The 24727-nt window shown below is 42.1% G+C and overlaps 1 protein-coding gene across 4 annotated transcripts in view; it reads left to right on the top strand.

Annotated features, from left to right (window-relative positions):
• The window catches only part of KATNAL2 (katanin catalytic subunit A1 like 2), a 68295-nt gene that overhangs the window by 37184 nt on the left and 6384 nt on the right, over positions 1-24727 (top strand). For all 4 annotated transcript variants that reach the window (XM_063453866.1, XM_063453868.1, XM_063453867.1 and 1 more), the window contains 3 exons: positions 6127-6225; positions 13201-13264; positions 23949-24067. In XM_063453866.1, coding sequence (XP_063309936.1) covers positions 6127-6225; positions 13201-13264; positions 23949-24067 — 282 coding nt within the window. The remainder of the gene's footprint in view (positions 1-6126; positions 6226-13200; positions 13265-23948; positions 24068-24727) is intronic.

Genomic DNA, 24727 nt, shown 5'->3' with positions numbered 1-24727 from the left:
AGGTCCTGTGGGTGCACTCTTCACTTTAACCCTTTAAGTCCGGAGGACGTACTATTACGCCAGGCAGAAACCGGCTCTAAACGCCGGCGGGCGTAATAGTACGTCCTCGCTTTTATTGCCGCCCACGTGGCCGGCGGTATTCTCCCGCTGCAGATCGCGGTCGGGGGGGATGCCTGGCCCCCCGGGCAACCCCCCCTGTGGCCGGTGACCGCGATCTGCAGTCTCTGATCGCAGTGACAGGCTGTCACTGCGACCAGCATTCAGCATGTGTCAGCCGATTTCAAATCGGCTGACACATGCGGCCGGCGGCTTTCCCCTTCTGCAGATCGCGGTCGGGGGACTTACCTGGCCCCCCAGGCAGTCCCCCTGGGGTCAGTGACCGCGATCTGCTAGGTCTGAGATCGCAGTGACAGGCTGTCACTGCGATCTCAGAGCGCTCTGATCGCAGTGACAGCCTGTCACTGCGATCAGTGTTACATGTGTCAGCCTATTGGCTGACACATGTAACTGGCACAATGATCCCCCTGCAGATTGGAAGGGGGGAGTGCTTGTACCACCCAGGCACTCCCCCCTGTGGTCAATTACCCAATCTGCAGGAGGTGATCACAGTGACAGGCAGTCACTGTGATCACTGATCCTGTGTGTCAGCCAGTGATGTGACATCACTGGCTGACACTGTCTCTGCCCCCTGTCCTGTAAAAAAAATAAAATATTAGTTCAAAAAATAAATAAAAAAAATTACAGTTACAAATAAAATATACTTAGATCATATATATTATATATATATATGATCTAAGTATATATATATATATACACATACACACATTTACACATACACGACGTGTATTTAAATATTAATATATATATATATTAATATCAAATTACACGTAGACTGATACTGATTAAATATATATATAATTATTGTTATATATATATTTATATATAATATAAAAAAATATATATGTAAATACGTAAAAAAATAAAATTAAAAAAATATTTAAAAATAAATAATTAAAAAATATATAGATGTGTGTTATTTCGTTCTAACTGTATTGTGATAATAATATATATATATTTATATCAAAATACACGTAGAACAAAATAATATATATCATAATATATATATCTATATACATAAATATATACGTATATATCACTATATATACCTATATATAAATAAAAATATTAAAAAAAAATTATATATATATATACGTATATATACACATATGTGTATATATATACATATATTAATTCTACACATATATTTATGTAATAATTTTACATAATTAGGTATCCTAATTAATTACAATTAGCGGGACCTGCCTGACAACCCATGCCGAAAGTATAGGGAATTTAATTTGCTAGCACTATATTTAACCCTATAACTTTCCAAGACACCATAAAACCTGTACATGGGGGGTACTGTTTTACTCGGGAGACTTTGCTGAACACAAATATTAGTGTTTCAAAACAGTAAAATGTATTACAACGATGATATCGCCAGTAAAAGTGACGTTTTCTGCATTTTTCACGCACAAACAGCACTTACACGGACGATATTATTGCTGCAATACTTTTTACTGTTTTGAAATACAAATATTTGTGTTGAGCGAAGTCTCCCGAGTACAACAGTACCCCACATGTACAGGTTTTATGGTGTTTTCAAAAGTTACAGCGTCAAATATAAGGCTTGTGTTTCAGTTTTTTCACATTAAAATTCGCCAGATTGCTTACGTTGCCTTTGTGACCCTATGGTAGCCCAAGAATGAAAATTACCCCTATGATGGCATACCATTTGCAATAGTAGACAACCCAAGGTATTGCAAATGGGGTTTGTCCAGACTTTTTTAGTAGCCACTTAGTCACAAACACTGGCCAAAATTGGCGTTTTTTGCATTTTTCACACACAAACAAATACTAACGCTAACTTTGGCCAGTGTTTGTGACCAAATGGCTACTAAAAAAGACTGGACATACCCCATTTGCAATACCTTGGGTTGTCTACTATTGCAAATGGTATGCCATTATGGGTGTAAATTTAATTCCTGGGCTACTATACAGTCTCAAAGGCAACGTAACCAATCTGGCGAATTTCAATTTCAAATGTAACACGCTATATTTGACCCTGTAACTTCCCAAAACACCATAAAACCTGTATATAGGGGGTACTGTTTTACACGTGAGACATCGCTGAATACAAATATGTGTATTGCATTGCAGTAAAAGCAAACAGTATTTTGACATCCACAGTTAAAATGTCACATAGAACTAAAAAAAATAAAAAAATATTTTTTTCTCCCATTTTTTTTTATATATTTTTTATATTAAATTATGTTCAATACCTAAATATTTAATGTTAAATGAAAGCCCTGTTTCCCCTGAATAAAATGATATATAATAAGGGGGGATGCATTTCATATGAAAGAGGTGAATTACGGTTGGACAGACATATAGCGCAAATGCCAGGTTTTGTTTACGTTTTGTTCTGTTCACAACTTGTACATTTGGCTGCGGTGTTAAGGGGTTAAATATGTTATTGTGCTGGATTATGCACCTAGCAACAAGACTGGGCCAATATCTGCTTATTACATATTGTACATATCAATGACATTTCTTAGTGTATTATGCATATATAAATGCCAGGAGTGCCGGGACCCGCTCCCAGAGTAAGTAGTCAAACCGTTTATGTACAGTTTGACAACTTACCTGGGGTCTGCTGGGATATGGGGCTGTAGTAGGGTATAGGAGCAGAGGTGCAATGTGTGAGGGGTGCAATGTGTGTGAAAGGTTCAGTGTGTAGGGTGCGTGGGGCAATGTGTGTATGGGTGGCTGTGTGTGTAGGGGAATGTGTGTATGGGGGTCTGTGTGTGTGTATGGGGGGGCAGTGTGTGAATGTGTATGGTGTGTGTGGGCAGTGTTTGTATGGGGCTAGAGTTCACTCTCACCACTTGGACCACCAGGAATCCCTGGTGGTCGCAGTGGTGAGAGTGAACTCTAGCCCGTAGCTCCAGGGCTAGAGTTTCCCTGTGGCACTCTCCCTCCCCCTCTGTCTCTCTCTATTCACCCCTCTTTCTCCCCTTGTGTCTCACTCTCCCCCCTCTGTCTCTTTCTCCCCCCTTTCCCTGTGGCACTGTCTCTCTCTATTCACCCCTCTTTCTCCCCTTGTGTCTCACTCTCCCCCCTCTGTCTCTTTCTCCCTCCTTTCCCTGTGGCACTCTCCCTCCCCTTGTGTCTCTCTCTATTCACCCCTCTTTCTCCCCTTGTGTCTCACTCTCCCCCCTCTGTCTCTTTCTCCCTCCTTTCCCTGTGGTACTCTCCCTCCCCCTCTGTCTCTCTCTATTCACCCCTCTTTCTCCCCTTGTGTCTCACTCTCCCCCCTCTGTCTCTTTCTCCCCCCTTTCCCTGTGGCACTCTCCCTTCCCCTCTGTCTCTCTCTATTCGCCCCTCTTTCTCCCCTTGTGTCTCACTCTCCCCCTCTGTCTCTTTATCCCTCCTTTCCCTGTGGCACTCTCCCTCCCCCTCTGTCTCTCTCTATTCGCTCCTCTCTCCCCCCTCTCCCTGTGGCACTCTCCCCCCTCTGTCTCTCTCTCTCTATTCACCCCCCCCCTCTCTCTCTCTATTCATCCCCCCTCTGTCTCTCTCTCTCTATTCACCCCCCCCTCTCTCTCTCTATTCACCCCCCCTGTCTCTCTCTCTCTATTCACCCCCCTCTGCCTCTCTCTCTCTATTCACCCCCCCTCTGCCTCTCTCTCTATTCACCCCCCCTCTGCCTCTCTCTCTATTCACCCCCCCTCTGTCTCTCTCTCTATTCACCCCCCTCTGTCTCTCTCTCTCTATTCACCCCCCTCTGTCTCTCTCTCTCTCTATTCACCCCCTCTGTCTCTCTCTCTCTTCACCCCCCCTCTGTCTCTCTCTCTCTCTTCACTCCCCCCTCTCTCTCTCTCTTCACTCCCCCCTCTGTCTCTCTCTTCACCCCCCCTCTGTCTCTCTCTCTTCACCCCCTCTCTGTCTCTCTCTCTCTTCACCCCCCCCTCTGTCTCTCTCTCCCCCCCCCTGTGTCTCTCTCTCTCTATTCACCCCCCCACCCACCTGAGAGGAGTCAGGGGGCCGGCCGCATTGCACGCTGCAGCCTCGCCGGTCCGGCGGCACTGTTAATGCTGAGGGCTGAAGGGGGAGGGAGGAGCATGTCTCTCTACCATGCTCCCTCGCGGTTCCCACAATCCAGCGATTGTGGGAACCGCGAGGGAGCATGGTAGAGAGACATGCTCCTCCCTCCCCCTTCAGCCCTCAGCATTAACAGTGCCGCCGGACCGGCGAGGCTGCAGCGTGCAATGCGGCCGCCTGCCGGCCGGCCCCCTCGAAGTGTGTGCCACCGGACCGGCCATCCGGTGGCACATATATTGCCAGAGCAGCCCCCAGGTGCCGCGGCCCACCGGGAAATTTCCCGGTATCCCGGTGGGCCAGTCCGGCCCTGGTTGTAGTTCAACTGGAGGTCATCCGTAAACTTGTATATCATATAAAATGCAAGAGTAATTGAGTTATAATAGTAAAGTGAACCTGGCTTCACATATTGCAGGTATAGATATCTGTACATTGTGCTGACAAACTCACAAGCAAATGTTTAGATTCAAATATATACTTGCCTGAATGATGCCTCCAATCTTGGCATGAATGTGACCATGAATGCTAAAAAAAACCAAAATTCTAAAATTGATATAAAATAGAGAATTGGCACAAAGAGTGCAGAATGAAGGTTATAATAGCCTTGATCTATAATCAAGGGGGTAACCCAAAAAAACAGAATAATCAGAAGGAAAAGAACAGGTAAGAAAACCCACGACAACCAAAAGGTCACCTGAGTACATGAGGTAAGGCTAAAATAATATAATCTTTATTTAAGCAACAATACATCAAAGGACCTTTCCTGGGAAGTGGGTATATTTAATAAATGCTTAGAAGTATATAATATACGGGCCATCCAGGCAGGAGGCTCAGAAATAACTGAGCATTCCTAAATATATAAGTAAGTACAGTACAAAAATGTGAAAAGGTATAGTTGTTGTCTACCTCACAGGGAATAAACCCATATCAGAAGGCTTAAATGCAGAGGCTTAATGTCTGGACGGGGTGATAGCCTCAGGAAACCTTAAGAACCACAATCCCTGCGACAACCTCTGCACACACCAAGAGTAGTGCGCCTACACATAACTGAAGATAAATAGTTATATAGGTATCAGGACAGGGTACTGTAAAAAATGTTTAAGTGCTACCCATAGCCTGATGCACGTTTTGGTGAATGAGTACACCTTGGTCAGGGTATGCTCAGTTATTTCTGAGCCTACTGACTGGAGGGCCCATGTATTCTATATAAGCATTTATTACATATACAACCATCCCCTGTATTGTCTTTTCGTTTATTGCCCAGTAATTGGCATGGAGGCTTCGTTGTGTGTGTGTGTATATGTATGTATATATATATATATATATATATATATATATATATATATATATATATATATATATATATACACACATACATTTAGATTAACTTCATGGTTCAGGTGTGGACGTTCTTGAATCTGAATTCCTTTCTAAGCACTTAGGATGGTTTTGTACATTTTAAATGTATTTATGATTCAAACACTAATGGGTAGGTTGTGTGAGTTAATTGGATTATGGTTTTTCTCTTTTTAGTTTTTATATTCATTTGTTGCTTAAATAAATAATTTTTTATTTTTTTTAATTGTTTTATTCTTTTAGCCTTACCTTTTTGGTTGTCGTGGGTTTTCTTGCCTGTTTTTGTCCTTTTGATTGCAAAAATGATATAACTCCATTGATACAATTGCTAGCAAATGCGCTAGCACAATATCTTCATGTGAAATATTAGGAAGGATGCAGTTTTGTAAAGTCACTCCCTGTTTTCGTTACCCATTGACCATCAACATTTACAAAAAAAGCTCCTGTAAATGAATGGGAACTGAGCTAAATATGTAAAATATATAACACCACTAGTTTAGGTGTAGGCATTTGCATTATCAAAAAGTAATGAAACAATATTAATTTGTAGACGGTTGCACACTGCTTTTGTAAACGTTTGGATTGAACTAGCTTTGTATCATTTTCCAGGACATATATCTCCAGAATCCCAATGTGAGATGGGATGATATCATTGGTCTTGATGCAGCCAAGAGACTGGTAAAAGAAGCCGTAGTCTATCCTATTAGGGTAAGAACTTACAGCTTACAAATTTCCATATGCCAACAAATTTAGAACTTTAATATGTTTTTTATTTAACAACTAGAAGCTCTATTCACCATACCTGAATTATTATTATTGTCATTTATATATATATATATTTTTTTTTTTGAAATTCTTTATTTTTGTGGGTTTGCAGTAATTCGAACTTGTTTTACATCAGTTGTGTATAGATGAACATATGTATAAAATACAACTGCATATAATCCATTCGCACTTAACACATTTAGCAAAAACTTAACATATTTAAAATATTTGCACCTTTGCTAGTCAACCCGTTTTTAATTTTTAACATTAGCTTCTAAACCCCCACTTGCTAGGCAGTTTAATTCGGTGCTGCGATCTTGGAGGGCGCTTGTACCCAGCTATAGGAGCTCGGGTGTAGGATGCCAGAATTACTTTTGCGTGCGAGCTCTAGGTTGGTCAGGGGGGGAGGGTTGGAGGGATGGAGGGGGGAGGGGGGGAGTAGTTGTGGTCAAGGGGAGGGCGGTGGGGGGGGAGGAGTGTCATCTTGCACATGATTACCGGCTAGTTGCTTTCGGAGCCAGTTGCGATCAATTTAAGACTTTCCATGCTACCAGCGATATGCGAGTAGTCTAGGTTTCATTTTTAAAGAAAAATTTAACTGTGTAAACTAAACCTTAAACACATTATACACACATAGTCATCAATTATAAACAGTATGTGGGTTTAGACTGCAAGTCCACTTTGCGGGTTTGCAATAGTGTGTAGCGGAGTCCAATTGTTGGTGGTATGTCCATTAGAAGAGTCTCAGGTTAAGGAGCCTGTCGCCTTCGGTGTCACTGCTCTGGGGGCGAACGGGGTGATGTCTTCCATGTTCCACATTGGGCGGGCGCCCACTGGTGCTGCCGGCAATGAAAGTCCTAACGACTGTAAGAAGGTAGATGCCTCATTGATGTGCGACATGGATAACTGCTTTCCTGCACGTTCCGTCATAAGGCGGTGTGGGCCCCATTTGTAGGTAATGGAATTCTCCCTTAGCTGCATGGTAACAGGGCGAAGTGACCTGCGCCACATGAGAGTCTGCCTGGATAAGTCCCTGTATAGCGTTAGGGTGTCACCCTCAAATGTAACTGTAGGTGAGCCTTTTGCAGCTCCCATTAGGGCCCCTCGATCTGAGTCCCGTACAAACTTAATGAGCACGTCCCTAGGAGCTTCCTGGGGTGCCTTGTTCGCTTTAGGAAGGCGAAAGCATGAGTCCATACCTGCTTGTTTTGCCTGCTTTGGGACTAGCAACGTGGCTATGAGCCTCCTGCAATAATGTGGCAGTTCCACAGTAGTAACCGTTTCAGGAACTCCACGGATCCTCAGGTTCCTTGCTTTGGCCTTGTCCTCCATGCTTGCCAGTTGGGCTGTCAACGTGGTGCATTGTTTTTGCAGGGATCCCAGTTTTGCATCAGTGGCTGCTTGTGCCACCCTGGTGCCTTTAAGGGACTCTTCAACGGACACTACACGGCTATTGAGCGTCGAGACCTCACCTCTCACTTGTGCCATTTCTGCGTCGAACATCGCTTTGATTTCCGCCACTAGTGCCTTGATGTCGGCCTTTGTTGCTGGGGCCGCGTCCCCTAGGTCTTGTGGCGGCAGAGGTCGGGTTTGTAGCTTCCCGAGAGCGGGCTTAAAGCCCGGTATACTTTCCTCGTCTGAGGATTGGGAGGTATAGGTCTCCTGCGGCGCCATCTTGGCGGGTGCGTGTCGTTGTGCCTGGCGCATAAAAGAGCTTATATCCTGGGAACCGGGATCCAGATCGGCTCGACTCTTCTTCGCCTTCTTCCCCGGTTTTTGGGTCTCGGGGTGTATTTTGGCCGCTGAATTAAGTGGCTTAGCTGGTTTCGAGCACGGAGCTGTCGAGTGGTGCGACTTGCTCGCTCAGGCGCTGGCTCCGCCCCGTCATTTATATTTATAACACCAACGGATATCACAAAATGAAGGACAGTTTATAAAAAGGTTTACAACATGTCAGTTTTACGGAAGGCTATCAGGCTTTGGCTCATAAGCCCACAATCTGAGAGATAAGGCATGGATGAACTGCAAGGTAGATGAGAAGTAGGTAGATCGAAAGTATTCTTACCCTTAGGCTACATTGATAGTAGCCTTATTTTTCATTAATTCATTGTTCACAGTGGCTTTCCGTCTAACTTGTGGAGGAGACCGTTTATCGTTTTGTAGTTTGTGAGTTCAATTTGGCAGAACCTGAGTTACTTTAATTGTTAATGCTTACACATGTTGTCTACAAGTGTGATTTGGTAAATAGACCAACAGTTGTTATATGTATACATTGGAGAAGTAATGGAAGATCAATGTAAGGTACCATAAACAGTGGCACTAGATTTACATACAATGCAGCTTTACCCTACATTTTATGATCTATTTCACTAGTGATCAACCAAAGAATATTGTATTCTTTTATATCACACCAACGTATTTTGCAGCCTTTACAATCATAGATAGGGGATATTTAGAGGTGAAGACGGTCCTGCTCAAACAAGCTTACAATATATGAAGATATGAAGTAGGCAGGTAGATGTCGCTACTTGTTTTGGCCAAGTACCATTACTGATGAGGGTGTTTAAATTGGATTTAAACTTGGATTTCCCAGTTCTAAAACAGTGATGTTTTAACTAGCTGATGTATGAGAATGAAAGCTGTACAAAGCATAATAAGAAATAACCGGTAATTTAACATAACCTCACCAAATCTAAACATCAAAGGGGTGTTCTTGGTAAATAGAGTATATGGTAATTTCCTACTCATTACTTACTTTGGCTAAAAGTCATATGCTCATACACTGATCAGCCACAACATTAACACCTTCTGCCTAATGTAGGTCCCCCTTGTGCTGCCAAATTAGCTCTACTGCGTTGAGGCATAGACTCCACTAGACCTCTGAACATCTGCTGTTGTGTTTGATACCAAGACATTAGCAGCAGATCCTTTAAGTCCTGCAAAGTGGGGACTCCATGGATCGGATTTATTGTTGCAGCACATCCCACAGATGCTCAAATTGGATTGACATCTGGGGAATTTGGAGGCCAAGGCAACTATTCTTGAACACTTTTTGCAGTGTGGCAAGGTACATCCACATGAATTACAGGACCCAAGGCTTCCTAGCAGAACATTGCCCAAAGCATAACCTCTGTCGGCCTGCCTTCTTCCCATAGTTCATCCTGCTTCCATCTATTCCCCAGGTGAATGACACACATGTACCCAGCCTTCCCCCTGATCTAAAAGAAAATATGACTGATCAAACCAGACAACCTTCTTCCAGTGATGGTTGGTCCAGTTCTAATGCTCATGTCCCCATTGAAGGCTCTTTCGGTGGTGGACATCATGGGCACTCTGACTGGTCTGTGACTGTGCAGCTCCACAAGAAGCTAACTGTGATGTACTGTATGTTCTGACATCTTTATCATGACCAGCATTAAGTTTTTCAGCAATTTGAGCTACAGTAGCTCATCTGTGTGATCAGACCAGACGGACTAGCAATTGTGTCCTACGTGCATCAATGTGCCCTTTGGGCACCCGTGCCGTGACCCTGACACCAGTCCACCGGTTGTCCTTCCTTGCACCACTATTACGTACGTACTAACCACTGCATACCCGGAACAACCCATTTGCCGTTTTGGATATGCTCTTACCCAGTCATCTACCCATCAATATTTGGCCCATGGCAAAATGATTTAGAACTTTTCGCTTGCCCATTTTTCCTGCTTACAACACATGAAATTCAAAAAATTATTGTTTACTTGCTGCCTAATATATCCAACCCCTCGACAAGTGAGTTTTAATGTTGTGGATGATCAGTGTATGGCTGTTTCTTACCCCCCTTTCCCCCCCAATGGAATAGTTTAATATATTTCCGATTTTTATTTATTTGATAGTTACCCCTTTTCTGCCTTCTATAGTGATTAATTACAAAATGTTTTGTTTTTTTCCACGTCTCTGTATGAAAGAGGTGCCACAATGGTGGAGATTTACAAAGTTTCCTTTGTTGGGAAGGTGGGGCAAATTTCTAAAAATAAAGAGTATGGTGATAGTTCTGATTTTAGAAGTTTGCCCCACTTTTATTTTGTATGTCTCCAGTAATTAGGATTTTTCAATTAGATTACTTCACTTTCTGTTGAGAAAAATAAGAATACAGACCTCTCCATTGACTTGGGGGTTGCTACTCATGATGTGTATCCTAATGTTAAACAATGCCTACAGTTATTCATTCAGTTCTACAATACTCATGGATTTTACATTTGCCTCAATGGAATTAAAGGATAACTGTCATTATTATTTTTTTTTTAAATATCTTAATATAATCTATATGTTTAAAAATGTCAACATACATCAATAAATGAAAACAAATAAAATATATAATATTTTTAAAGAAATCACGTTCTGCCTCTCCCACTCCCCCTTTCTGACTGCCATCTTTCAGCAGCTTGTGTCAGATTGTCCGTAATCCCAGTGAGAACCCACTGTTTTGCAGCAGTCTGTTCTACATAATGATTTCAACATACATGAATTAAAAACATTATTAGATGGAAAATTAGAACATATGGATTGGATTTGTTTTACCAGTAGTTATCCTTTTTTTTTTTTTTTTTTTTTTTTTAATTCTTTATTTTTGTAGTGCAAACGAAAAATACAAGCTGCTCAGGTATGCCACAACAGCATAAACAGGCAATATTTGGTACAGGATGATACAGTGAAGTAGCATTGTTAAATCTGCACATTTTTTTTGTTCGTAGATGATTTGTCAAACGCTTAAGGTTAGGTTTAGTAAGATTACCACAGGCTAGGCACAATTTACTAGTTGCTAAGGTATGTGTTATAGATTGTTGCGTGATGTAGTCTACGAGTAGTGACACACATTGATTTATGGGTTGGGTGCGTCTCAGAGGTCACAGGCTATGGTCATCTATTATTCTAGTTGTAGACATAGTTATACACGGCAGTCTAACCACTCACTGCTGTATTTAGTCTAACAAAAGATTACAGTTTCCTCTGAGTAGGAGTACATGAGTGAGCTATGTGTTTGGAAGCATGCTTATATATTATGTGAAAAAAGTTAAACGTTATGCTGTACTAAGAAGAGCAAAGTGTAAACACGCTAGTAAGAAACGGGCTATTAAACATGCAGCACAAAAGAGTATTCTATACATTTATACATTTAGTGCAGTGCGCAGGTGAGCTAAAAGGTATTGGATATAGTATAACAGTGCTTGGTCTGGCTTATAACTTGAAGCAAGATCACTGCACATAAGATTGTTCTGCTAGATTAAGGGTTAACTAAGTGATATACCACTGGAAAGAAGTTTTTATCAAAAAATAACATTGCGAGTAAGTGTTAATATTGGCACGGGAGCATAATGGGTATGAGACATGCATTTGTTATCAGAGTATGGGTATTTAGCTGTTGTAGCGGTTGGTGACATTCCAGGCTAAGTATACCCTTGTGCGTGGGGGGGGGGCTTCAGCCAATACCCAGAGTTGGTAAGTCCAAGTTGCTGCCATTGGGAGTCCATGGTATGGGTTTATAGTCTGCGTGGGGAATGTATGAGGCATCTGGGCTCGGAGCAGTCCAGGTGAAGGGTGCCTGTGTAGGGTGGCATAATGGGTGCCTCAGCCTATACCTAGTGCTGGTAAGTCCCGGATGTTGTCCCTCTCTGTCTCACCATTGTCGCCCCTTTGCTTGCTGATGTCGCCTCTGGAGCCGGGTCCAGCATTAGCTCGTGGGGTATGTTGCCTCGCGGTCTGTGGTGTTGCGTGTATTTTTGCGTATAGTCGGTTCTTGCTGCGCTGGATGCCGAGGTAGTGGAGAGGTGAGGTATTGGTTTGCGTCATTTGTTTTGTAATCCAGGGTGGTTTGATTTGCAGGTGGGAGCGTGCGCCCAGCATGCCTGCTGCCATTTTCCGTCTCAGGGCCCGCTGGTACCTGTATTGTCGGACAGCCATTTTGGATGCTCGTGGCGTCTGCTTATAATAGCTGCGCCGTGCTGCTGGTCGTATCCACTTGGCTATGAGTGACTCTGCTTGGCGTAGGTCGCTCCTCTGCTCAGCAGGGTATCCTTGAAGCTTGCGCATAGGCTGTCGAATGCCTCCATAGGGGATCTGGGTGGCTTGATGGTCTGCACTTTGTGTGTGTGCTGGGCGGCCATCTTGGCTTTGCCTCGTGGTTCAGATACCCCAATATGGCTTATGGTCAGGTCTCCTGCCTGGCCGTTGTGTTTGGGGTGGACCGGGATATCCCCCGCCGGTCCAGGGGGGGTAGCTCGGAGGGTATTCGCTGAAGGGCTCTCGTGCCGAGGAGAGCGGCCGCCTCTCCCTAGCTTCAGCCGCAGTAGGCCGCATGTGTGTCTCCGTGTTCCTAGCCTCGACGAGCTCCGGGGTGGCAGCGTTGGGTTCCGGAGGGTACCCCCGACATGGAGGATGTACCCCTGAGTAGTTTTGGGCTGGGCAGTCACTGCTTTTGCCCCGGTTTGTGCCCTCTCGGCGGGAGCTTGTGGCAGACATGTCCGCACAGCTCGCAGGTCAGGCTCCGCCCCCCACCAGTAGTTATCCTTTAACACTTCTCACCCCAGCTATGTATTTTAATATAACAGAAAGATGACTTGACAGCCAATAGGAACCTGCTGGCAAATCCAAGTTGGCCGTTTTCCTCATTATAAAGTTGCTGACGTGATATTTTTGATCTTGGCTCAATACGTTGTTGTTTTTTTTTTTTTTAATTCTGATATGTTTTCTCCTATTACTATCACTGGAAAGTCATTCCACTCATCTAGGCCCATCTCCAAAATACCCATTATTGCCATTTTATTTTTTGTGCATTTGCTTTTTTTGTTTTTGTTTTTTCAAACCGTTCAGGAGGAAGATATTCATAAATGAGCCATTGCATTGTGTAAAATTGTTTAATTTGATACATCTCCCCAACAGTACCCACAGCTGTTCACTGGAATCCTCTCTCCTTGGAAAGGACTGTTACTGTATGGACCTCCAGGTTAGTGTGCTTGCTACTGTTTGGCTGTTGTCATGTTATCTCAATATGACATTTAGCTTCTTTGTTTGTTGGAAGAGTTTTGATTAAACGTTTGAGATGGTGCTTCTTACCACTGATAATTTAATAGGTTACTTTAACCTTTAGTGGGGGGGGGGGGGATCCCCTTGAATTTAGCGCTGGACGAAGCTCCCGAGTTATGCTCCCCCTGCCACATCACGGGTCATAGAGAATCCTGTGATTAGACCTACTGCTGGCTCAGAGCTTGTGTGTGTGTGTGTGATCTTGGCTGGTGATAGGAGTGAGGGAGGGATTTTTTTTTTATAACTGAGTGAGGCGGGAGGGCGAGAGAGTAAATCTATCTTAAAGATTTTTACATCTGTTGCCAGCGAGCAGTGCAAACTGACAACAGATGTAAATTATGCACAGAATTCACATTAGGTAGCCAAGAGTCCTGTGTGCAACTAGCCCCAGCACACAAGTGCAAATAACACAGTATGTGCAGGGCATCAAGCTGAAACACCGTGTATACTCCTACTACCATGATCACTTCAAATCACTGCAGGTGGCCATGGTGGTTGGAGTAAACCCGTTAATGTCTGGAGAGTTAGAAAGGCAGTCTGCTCTCATTTTCTCTTTCCTTCTTTATCAAATCAGCTTTATTGCCATGGTAAAGTAGATATCTGTGACGTGAAGGGAATTATGGGATTTTTTTTTCATGCTCTGTAAGATTTATATAGAATGGCAGTAAGTGGATACTTTCAGTCTGTTTAGAGAGTTATATTACATGTAGTGATGTAGTCCGCTTCATGCTGTTGCTGTGTATTCATCTTCTGCAAAGATTTTAATTGGCCTTCCTCATTGATGGAGCTTAATGTAGGCATCGGAAAGATTAACTTCAGAAATAGTTGGTTTCTCTCACTGGAGCATGGTGCGCGCGACTCATCCTCTATCACTTTGTGCTCTCACTGTTTGCTCAATGAGGGAAAAAGAGACCCCAGATTGTGTCGATATTCCTCCGATCTCACACCTCTGTTACTAATAAGTTAAAAAACAAATCGGAATGACTGTAAACCTAAAACACTCTTAGCAACTATTCGTTCCCTGAAATAGATTCTCCTTTATTCCCCACATATGGGTCAAAATCATTAGCATACAGTATAGAAGGCTCCTAATAAAATGGGCCAGTAGCAGTCAGTATCAGTGGGGTATTTGGTCCAATTGGTTCCACTATTTACCAAGACACAAAGTAACAAGAGTTACTTAATATTCTGCTACCAAGAGGAAAAAACAATAATTTCAAGTAATCTTTATTAAATATCCATAAAGGATAAATTAATGAAAATTAGTTTATAAAACAAACTTTGTGTATTGAGATCAGCCCTGCTTTTAGGTACCATGAAAATGACATGTTCAATGAAGAAAAATGCTCACACTGGACTTGCAACGCCTCAAACTTCATTTGAAGTTAATTCATTTAACTCTGATCTTTACTCTTCCCACCCATAGTCCACGAAACCCAATAAAATATATATAAAAAAAATTAATATGCAATATGCAATTAATGCAAATATAAATCTTACATCTGACCTGTATTGACTTCACATGTCCTTAACAATCATGCAATAACTAGTTTAGTTTTATAACTAAACTCTCTGAGTCCATAGCCCATAGTGGTAGCGTCAAAATTCTGTGTATAATACAACACACGCTATATGTAAGATCTTGGCATACAGTTAAGCCACTACAACTACTTCAGAGGCAGTCTTGGCACTACTATATAAATAGTGCAGTATCTCTAAAATTGCAATGTTTTATATAGCAGGGCTAATGGGGGCATTGGACCCAGACCACTTCAATGAGATGAAGTGATCTGGGTGCCTGTAGTGTCCCTTTACGGAAACAACTCACCCACAGATGTGTACCTGACATAGTACCAATCACATAATCTCCTGAGTCTATCCTCCATGACTGATCATAGGTAAAGTGTGCATGTGCAGTATACTGGGGATGCTATTGCAGTGACTGAATACTTGGATAATATCTTTAGAGGTAGATGTTCGTAGTGGTAGACTGCTAGACACAGGCCTGAGGTTGTAAACCAGTTTGAATTTTTTTGGCAGCAAATATCTGCCAGCTGTTCGTAATAATATCTTACATGTAATATTGGAATACTAGAATCCAGTTCATAGACTTGGACTCTAAATACTCGAACTTTGTTATCTGAGCCTGGTTGTCCACTTTTCTCTGTCATACACTGTTTGCATGCCGTTTGGAGTTTTTTAAGTGACAGTAACGAATTTAAAGGAACTGACTTTAAATTAAACAGAGTACTGCCCCTCTTTAACCCCTAAGTCTTCACAATGTTGGTAGCTTTTCCAGGTAAGCTATAGATAATAACTTCTTACTATAGGTTCCACATTCTCATCAAACGTGCTATCTCCAGTGAGTTTCCCATCTGTTTCTGAGTTCTGTCCTTGTGTACCTTTGATGTAGAATTATTAAAAATCTTTATTGAACTTGTATTGAATTATTGTACTAACTCCATTTTAACTGCATACTGTGAATCCTCCATTTTGTCCTCCTAACCTGACTTCTTCAATCCTCCATTTTGTCCTCATAACCTAACTTGTTCATTTTAAAACTACATTACATGACAGAATTTCCCAGCACATCTAATACAATAGACAAAGACTGTATTCTCTATAAAGACATGATTAACTCAGGAACTGCTGACTTTACTGACTTTCCCCTAACTTGCAACATAGTATAATTTGAAGGCCACGAGAACACAGTAGTAATGAAATGTTCTATTCATAAGAGACCTTGCACCTGGACATGAGGCCCGATATCACTGACTGTGTAAAATGACGCTCAAGCCCCCCTTTCCACCGAGTAAACCTCATGCTGGGAAAGATGGCGCCTGAGCCTTCTGTCCACACCCTTGTCCAGAACAATACCACCTCCCGGTGGGAGGACACCTAGCTGGTCACTCAAATCCCTGAGCCAATTAATAATATTGATGGGTGGACACTGATATAGTCACATAACGTTTAATCCAATTAATGATGTTTATTTGTTATTATCTGATATTCAATGATGATGTCATTTTGCTTTTAAAAAGATCTACACAACTGTTTTCCAAGCAGATTGTATTAAATTTTCTGAAGTGCTTTTAACCTGAACTCCATGTGTCAGTGTGAGCTTACTTCTGCGTATACGCAATTTAATCATCTCAGATTTGGACAGGAACAGATAGACATTTAAACATATTTGTTTATTTCTAAATTAATCTACATCAATTTGGCGCATCCAACGTGGGGCATCGGGCTATGTCTGGCCGGTGAGCCGTCCTAAGGAAGATGCTGTTGGACGGGGGAATCCTGGGGGTAGGAAGGGAGACTGATCACCTCCAAGTACACGGTAGAGACTTCTGCAGAGCCACCGGTATGTTCCGGCCCCTTTGATTGACCCGTCCACGTGTCTGTGACTGCTTCCCGGGAGGACATCAAAGACAGGTAATATCTTGCCCGGTGTCTCGTTACTCACTTGTTTACCTGCAATTTTAGTCTATCTGTTGCCTGGGTGTGTTTGAATTGTGTTTGAATTGTTTGCCTGTTTCCCCATTTTGAGATAAAGGGGGGGTGGACCTGCAGGGGATTTGCCTGGGGTTCTGTCTTGCTTGTTTTCCCCTTTTTGGGATAAAGGGGGGGTGGACCTGAGGGGATTTGCCTGGGTCTTCAGTGTGTCTGTCTATCTGTTTGTATTTTACCCCTTTTGGGATAAAGGGGGGTGGACCTGTGGATTCGTTCCTGGGGGTCTTCTGTTGCCTGTTTTACCTCTTTTAGGAACCACGGTGCTGTGGTTGTAGGAAAAAGGGGATTGTTGGAACTGTGGATTTTGTGTAGACTCATAATTTCCTGTGATCCTTCTTGTGACACTTTGAGAGCCCAGCTAGCCTCATTGTGCACGTGGTAACCCACAGTTTCGAGTACTGGGGCTAGTGGAATTCCAAGTTTGGTAACCATTGCCCCGAGTGCTGAGGCTGGGGGGTATTCCAGTTTTGGTAAACCTCAGCTTCGGCTGGGGGGATTCCAGTTTTCTTTTGGTAACCACAACCCTGAGCGCTGGGGCTGGTGGAATTCCAGTTTTCTGTTTATTTGTGGTAGGGGACTTAGTCTTGTGGCAGGGGACTCTGTTTCCTGGGGGGATTCAAGTAGGCATTGCTTGTTTTCCGCATCACGTGGTAGTGAGACTTATAAGTGGGTTTTATAGGGGCACTACGGGAGTGAGGATAGAGGTGGCCACATTCTTGTGGACTGCTGTGCAGAGGGAGGCTGACGGAACTCGGACCGGTGTCAGTTGTTTTCCGTGGCCGCTGGTAGTGAGACTTATGAAAGTCATTCTCCGAGCGGGGACACTACGAGGTTGAGGGAGGTGACTTTGGAGTAAGCACACGAGTAAAGGAAAGGGATTACTGTTGATTTCATTTGAACTGTGATGCATGCACTGTATTTCAACTGTATTGTTGTCTTGTCTGTTTAATTAGGAGTCTCATGAACTCCTGTGTCTGTCCCTAAGGATTTTTCCTTACTCTTTACCTTTTCTATACTTCCTATATTATTATTCTATCCTCTCCTATTTCTATTGTGAGAGAAGTGATTGGTCACACACTTCTCACCTCCAATTAGTGACTAGTCTACGTTTTGGGAAGACGCACTGGGGGGGGACCCACCCCTCTCGAGTGTCAGTCCACCATTGTAGACACTGTTTAAAACCTTTTCCCCCTATATCTGGGACGCCTGTATAGGAGGGGAATGGAACAGGGTTAGAAAAGCCCAATAAGGGCTGGCTAGCGCGTGTGATCTAGTTGAAGATAGAGATTGCTAAAGTGTGTAAAATTGCTGTGCCTTCATGTGGTAGATTACTGACAGAGAAGAAAGCAAGCTTACTGGTACAGAGTAACAATGCTATTCAGCAGGAAGGTAGGGTTGAGGAAGAACTAGATCACAAAGGGTTAAGAATGTATGTATATTATAATAATTGTTTTTGTATTTTGTGTTAGCCATTACCCTGGTAGAGGGTGGGGGTTTTGTATTGAGTTTCACTGAAGAGTATTAAATGTTGTGTTTTTGTGTCTCTTTGCTTGCAATAATTGTAACGTAACTGTCCTTCCAGCGCTGACATGGTTAAAAAAACTTCATGCTGGCTCTCTCCTTGCCTTCTGTGAGACGCGAGGGGGGAGAGGGAGGGGTGACATTCCTGGTTTTTCAGTTCTGCGTTCAGTAAAATTATTCAGAAACTAATAAGATTTAGCAATGGAACAAAGTATTTTCTCCAAGACTGTTGTATAAGATAAGGAGTCAGGGATGTAGCTCAATGTTTATTACGAAGGTTAGGAAAGTGAATCTGATGCAGGAATAGAGAATTATTTGGACGAGTTAAAAATGTAAAGGCAAGTGTGATTTGTTGCATTGCTATGCAATGTGGATAGAGGGAATATGCAAAGTTGTTAAGCTAGATTGTGAAGAGGAAAAGTGATTAATGGCTGTAGGTATATTGTTTGCATTCCGTGAGTTTATTTATTTATTTTATTTATTTATTTATTTTCCGCCCGTGTATTGTGTCATGCTCATCCTATCTTAAAGACATGCTGTCTTCCTTAATTCCCATATATTATGAACAAAAAGGTTACGGTTACTAGAATTATCCTACTATTAGTTTCCCTATATCAGGAAAGTGTCTGTGACAAGTAATGGTTAATATGTAGATAGAATATATATGTCTATCGTTTCACGTATAAGTAACAAGTGTGTTTTAGCTTTGTGTACAAAGATTGATAACATGCTGAAAGAAGGGTTATCTTAAAGAACATTTACTAAAAGAAAGTTCTAATAAACCAAGATTTCTTGAACAAATGGTAATACAATTAGGGATTGGTTTCAAAATGTTTTTACTGGATAATGTTTGCCTCCAGATTAAAAGACTGACTAATATAATTTTTTTGTTGTAAACCCAGATATTTTATTATTGCATATGCATAGGAATTGAGACTTTGGGCATTATAGTATATTAATTCTAGATCTGTTACTAGCAGCAAGTGCTTAGCCTTATGCCTATCCCACGCATGCTTAAACACTTCTACTGAGTTAACCTCTACCACTACAGTTGGAAGGCTATTCCATGTATCCACTACCCTCTCAGTAATGTAATGCTTCCTGATATCATTTTTAAACCTTTGTCCCTCTATTTTTGAGACTATGCCCTCTTGTTATGGTAGTTTTCCTTCTTTTAAATATAGTCTCCACTTTTACTGTGTTGTTTCCCTTTATGTATTTAAAATGCTTTTATCATCTTTTCACCAAGCTATACCTGTCAAGATCCTTTCACCTTTCCTGGTGAATTTTACCCTGCAATCCATGAACCAGTTTAATAGCCCTTCTTTGAACTCTCTCTAAGGTATCCATATCCTTCTGAAGATATGGTCTCCAGTACTGTATCCAGTACTCTGCACTTCCCTCTTCCTACTGCTAATACCTCTCCCTATGCAACCAAGCATTCTGCTAGCATTCCCTGCTGCTCTATTACATTGTACATTGTCATTAACAGCCAGAAACTGGAGTACAAGAAGTGTGAATTAATGTATAGCCATTTATAAGCTTAACAAAATCTCCATTATCTTTTCCATTTATTTTGCAGAAGGCAATGTTATTTGTCTATTTTGTATGTTTTAAAAATACATTATCAGTAAAGAGTAGAATAAATTTTATCCCATTTACGAGACATAAAATTGTGATAATGTATATTTGTGATATAAGTAGAAATTACATTTTGAGATGTTAGATATAAATTATTAAATTAAGAACGAGAGTCAGGGATAGCGTCTGTCTCCGCGGGCACAAGACCCCGTGTGGAGAAGTGGTGGGCAAGCCATCATGGGCCACCCATGGGAGTGAAACGTTCGAGGCTTGTGGAGACGAGATGAGCATGTTAGCCTTTTATTATTTTTCTCTAGGGAAAGCTTAGGGCCAGTTAAAAGTTGTTGTACATGGGCTATTTGCAGCCTCCATTGCATTTCTACCTAGTCTTGATTTCTGATGTCTCCTCCATTGCTACATCACCTGTCTGCTCCCTTACCTGCCCACCCCCGCTTATTCCTCCCACCGATCCCTCCCCTTCATCTGCAGTCCCCCACTTTCCCCTACTGCCCCTCCCTCTACTCCACCTTCTCCTCTCTCCTCCTACTTCTCCTCTTCTCCTCCTCCTACTCCTCCCTCTACTCCACCTTCTCCTCTCTCCTCCTACTTCTCCTCTCTCCTCCTACTTCTCCTCTACTCCTCCTCCTACTCCTCCCTCTACTCCACTTTCTCCTCCTCCTACTCCTTCTTCCTGCTCTTACTCCTCCTTCTTCTTCTTCCTACTCCTCCCTCTACTCCACTTTCTCCTCCTACTCCTCCCTCTACTCCACCTTCTCCTCTCTCCTCCTACTTCCCCTCTACTCCTCCTCCTACTCCTCCCTCTACTCCACTTTCTCCTTCCACTCCACCTTCTCCTCTCTCCTCCTACTTCTCCTCTATTCCTCCTCCTCCTCCTCCTACTCCTTCCTCTTCTCCTTCTCCTACTCCACCTTCTTCCCTCTCACTCTATCCACTACTCATTCTTCCATCTCCCCACCACCATATCTATATCCCTTATATGCTTCCTCCCTTCTTATTCCTTACCAATTTCCTCCACCCATAGACAACTCTGCCTCTACCTGACGACATTATATTTTTGAAGAGATGTTGCTCTGGCCACTCTTCCGCCACTTCCCAGGGGGGAATACCACACTAACGAAAAATTATTCAGACATGAAAGAATTGTTTTGGGCACTCTCAAGGAAATAGTGCGGCCCTGACCCAGATTCCCATGGAAGTAAGGGAGGTGGCTGTCCCTCATGTTTTTTCTTCACTAAGTCCCCAGAAATCTCATGAAAGGAACTTGACTCATTAGAACAAAACATGAACATTCAATTTACAAATCTCTACAGAGGGGGGTCAGCAAGAGAACAGTGAATAGAAAGACAAAGTAGCTTTACCAGATCCTGACTCCACTCTGTTTGCGGATAAAGAGGAAAGGTACCATACTGGATTTGCTGTTGCTACAGAAGATCAGGTACGTCAAGCACCTTCACTTTCCTCACTCACATCTGCTCAAGACGCTGAATTGACAGCCTTCTCAGTGGCATACAAAATGCCTGAAGGAAGACATGCCAATATCTACACTGACTCAAGACATGCCCTGGGTGCAGCACATTATTTTGGATCAATCTGGAAGATAAGAAGCACCACTCAGCTGACTAAAAGCTGCCAACCAAGCCACAAGTGCACCAAGGGAAGTGGACAGAATGGTGTCCGCTAAAGAAACTTCCATACTCACCATATAGATCCTACCTACAGATCTCAAGCTTCTGAAAGAATGACAAGCAGCTACTGACCCTGAAGAAATACAAAGCTGGAAAAACAGAAAGGGGCAACCCTTGAAGACGGGCTGTACTCCAACGCTCTTAAGCTCTGTTTACCCAAAAACATGTACTGGGCAGTGAGCCCATGGAACTTTATACCTATCCAAGACCCTCATGAACTCTTTGATCTCTAAAATACCCCTAAGCACCTAGCTAACTCTCAATATCCCTTTCAAGAATCCAGATGACAAAGAGCTACTGGGTCAAATATGCACTAGTTATCATAGACATTTTGTCAGGATGGCCAGAAGCCTAGCCGGTCATCAATGTGACAACCAAGACCATATACCCAATAGTGCATTGTGAAAGTTGCAGAGATCACTCAGTGGATTCATTGTTCCAGATTCAAGACTCTCTCTGCAACATGAGAAGTGACATTTGTTGATTTTGACACACTTTTGACTCTAAAGAAAAAAATGACTTGTTAAATAAAAAGATACCAGCAAGTAGGTGTTTGATGGCCATAATAATGCCTGACCACCTGCCATCGATGGAAAGCCGAGGACCCCAAAAGGAGACCTCGTGAAGCTGAAGGGATCCAAATGCCAAGCTTCCTCAGGATTATTTGCCCATCCTGAGTTTGTGGTGATATTAATATTGACTAAATGATCCGAGTCCACCTACGCTGATGTAGCGTGGGACAGGTTTAATACTACACCCTAGCCAAGGTTATTATGTCAATACACATAATACATGACAAGGTACTCTTGACACACCACATTCATGCTTCAGAACATAAAAAGGAGCACCCCTCTAAAGGGAAAGTTTGATTGATATATATATATATATATATATTGATGCCATAGGTGTGCCAAGGGGGGTACCAGATGATTTTGCAGTAAAAGGAAAGTTTGAGTCCATTTTCCCAACCGTCACTGCTAATAATAATAATAATATTTTGATTTGCATTTATTATACCTATTGCAACCAACAACGTTTACCTGTCACCATGACTACTTGTGCCTATATTCCAGATAACACAAGTCCATATGGTAATGTAAGCTTGTCTATTTATGATGTCCCTCTGAAGAACTAAGAAGACTTTAAGAACCGTTACTTCATAGGGTTTCTGTGCCTTGGGTTAACACGTCTTCCTGATACTAACTTAATAAAGTTTTTATCTCTTAGAATATTAACATTTCATAGGGGGGACTGATGTAGAATTATTAAAAATCTTTATTGAACTTGTATTGAATTATTGTACTAACTCCATTTTAACTGCATACTGTGAATCCTCCATTTTGTCCTCCTAACCTGACTTCTTCAATCCTCCATTTTGTCCTCATAACCTAACTTGTTCATTTTAAAACTACATTACATGACAGAATTTCCCAGCACATCTAATACAATAGACAAAGACTGTATTCTCTATAAAGACATGATTAACTCAGGAACTGCTGACTTTACTGACTTTCCCCTAACTTGCAACATAGTATAATTTGAAGGCCACGAGAACACAGTAGTAATGAAATGTTCTATTCATAAGAGACCTTGCACCTGGACATGAGGCCCGATATCACTGACTGTGTAAAATGACGCTCAAGCCCCCCTTTCCACCGAGTAAACCTCATGCTGGGAAAGATGGCGCCTGAGCCTTCTGTCCACACCCTTGTCCAGAACAATACCACCTCCCGGTGGGAGGACACCTAGCTGGTCACTCAAATCCCTGAGCCAATTAATAATATTGATGGGTGGACACTGATATAGTCACATAACGTTTAATCCAATTAATGATGTTTATTTGTTATTATCTGATATTCAATGATGATGTCATTTTGCTTTTAAAAAGATCTACACAACTGTTTTCCAAGCAGATTGTATTAAATTTTCTGAAGTGCTTTTAACCTGAACTCCATGTGTCAGTGTGAGCTTACTTCTGCGTATACGCAATTTAATCATCTCAGATTTGGACAGGAACAGATAGACATTTAAACATATTTGTTTATTTCTAAATTAATCTACATCACCTTTAGTAAATGAGGCTAGTCTGTCAAATCACCGGTACACATGCTAAACTAGTGCAACCTATTTCTTGCTGCATCCGTAGATTAGGTCAAGTAAGACCTATAGGGCAGATGTAATTAGCTCAGAATTGAGTCATCAAGAGGTTTTAAAGTGTAAATTGTTTTATATACTTGTTGATATGTGATTAACACATATCCTTATGTTTATGGTTATTGACAGGTACTGGTAAAACATTGCTGGCAAAGGCTGTGGCCACAGAATGCAACACAACCTTCTTCAATATTTCAGCTTCTACCATTGTCAGCAAATGGAGAGGAGATTCTGAGAAGCTGGTGCGGGTATGACAATTTCTTCCATCATAACTTAAGGGGTTAATCAGACCCAGGGGGTATTACAGCGTGGTGATAATACTAAAGGTCCAATGCCTAATAAGACAAGTGTACATAGGATGTGTCCAAGGTGAGTCCAATCACCTGGTCATGCATCATTTGTTTAATATAAATAACCACCACTAACTTCCAACTGTCACCTATTCATTCCCCAAATCTAAGGAAGAAATCTACAATTCCTATCTACCATCATCTCTAGAATAATAAATGTAATCATTCATAGTAATCCTGATTGTCTATCGATGTCACTGAACGCAAACAAGTCGTCGTTGTCTTCTGCCCACTGTAACAAACTCCATTAGTAAAAGCTCCAGATTAACTAAAAAAACAAAGCAAAAACTGCAGCTCCTTTGGTTTAGTGATAAAATTAGGGCTCTCCTCGAAAGAGGCTGTATTGCACTCCTACATCATACATCGGAACCTCCTTCATTGCACTTTTTTTTTTTCTTCTAGCCAATCACAATGCAGCAATAGGTATTTGCTGACTCTATATAAGAGTAGATATATTGATCTCACCCTTAACGTAGCTACCAGCCAACCCACCACTACCTCTACCCACACTTGAAATTATTTTATTCTTCCTATACAAATAGATATTTCCATTAAAGC

Source organism: Pelobates fuscus, chromosome 5, assembly GCF_036172605.1.
Source record: "Pelobates fuscus isolate aPelFus1 chromosome 5, aPelFus1.pri, whole genome shotgun sequence".
NCBI classification, from domain to species: Eukaryota; Metazoa; Chordata; class Amphibia; order Anura; family Pelobatidae; genus Pelobates; species Pelobates fuscus.
The sequence above is the reverse complement of the archived record's forward strand: the minus strand, read 5'-3'. Positions and strand labels throughout refer to the sequence as shown.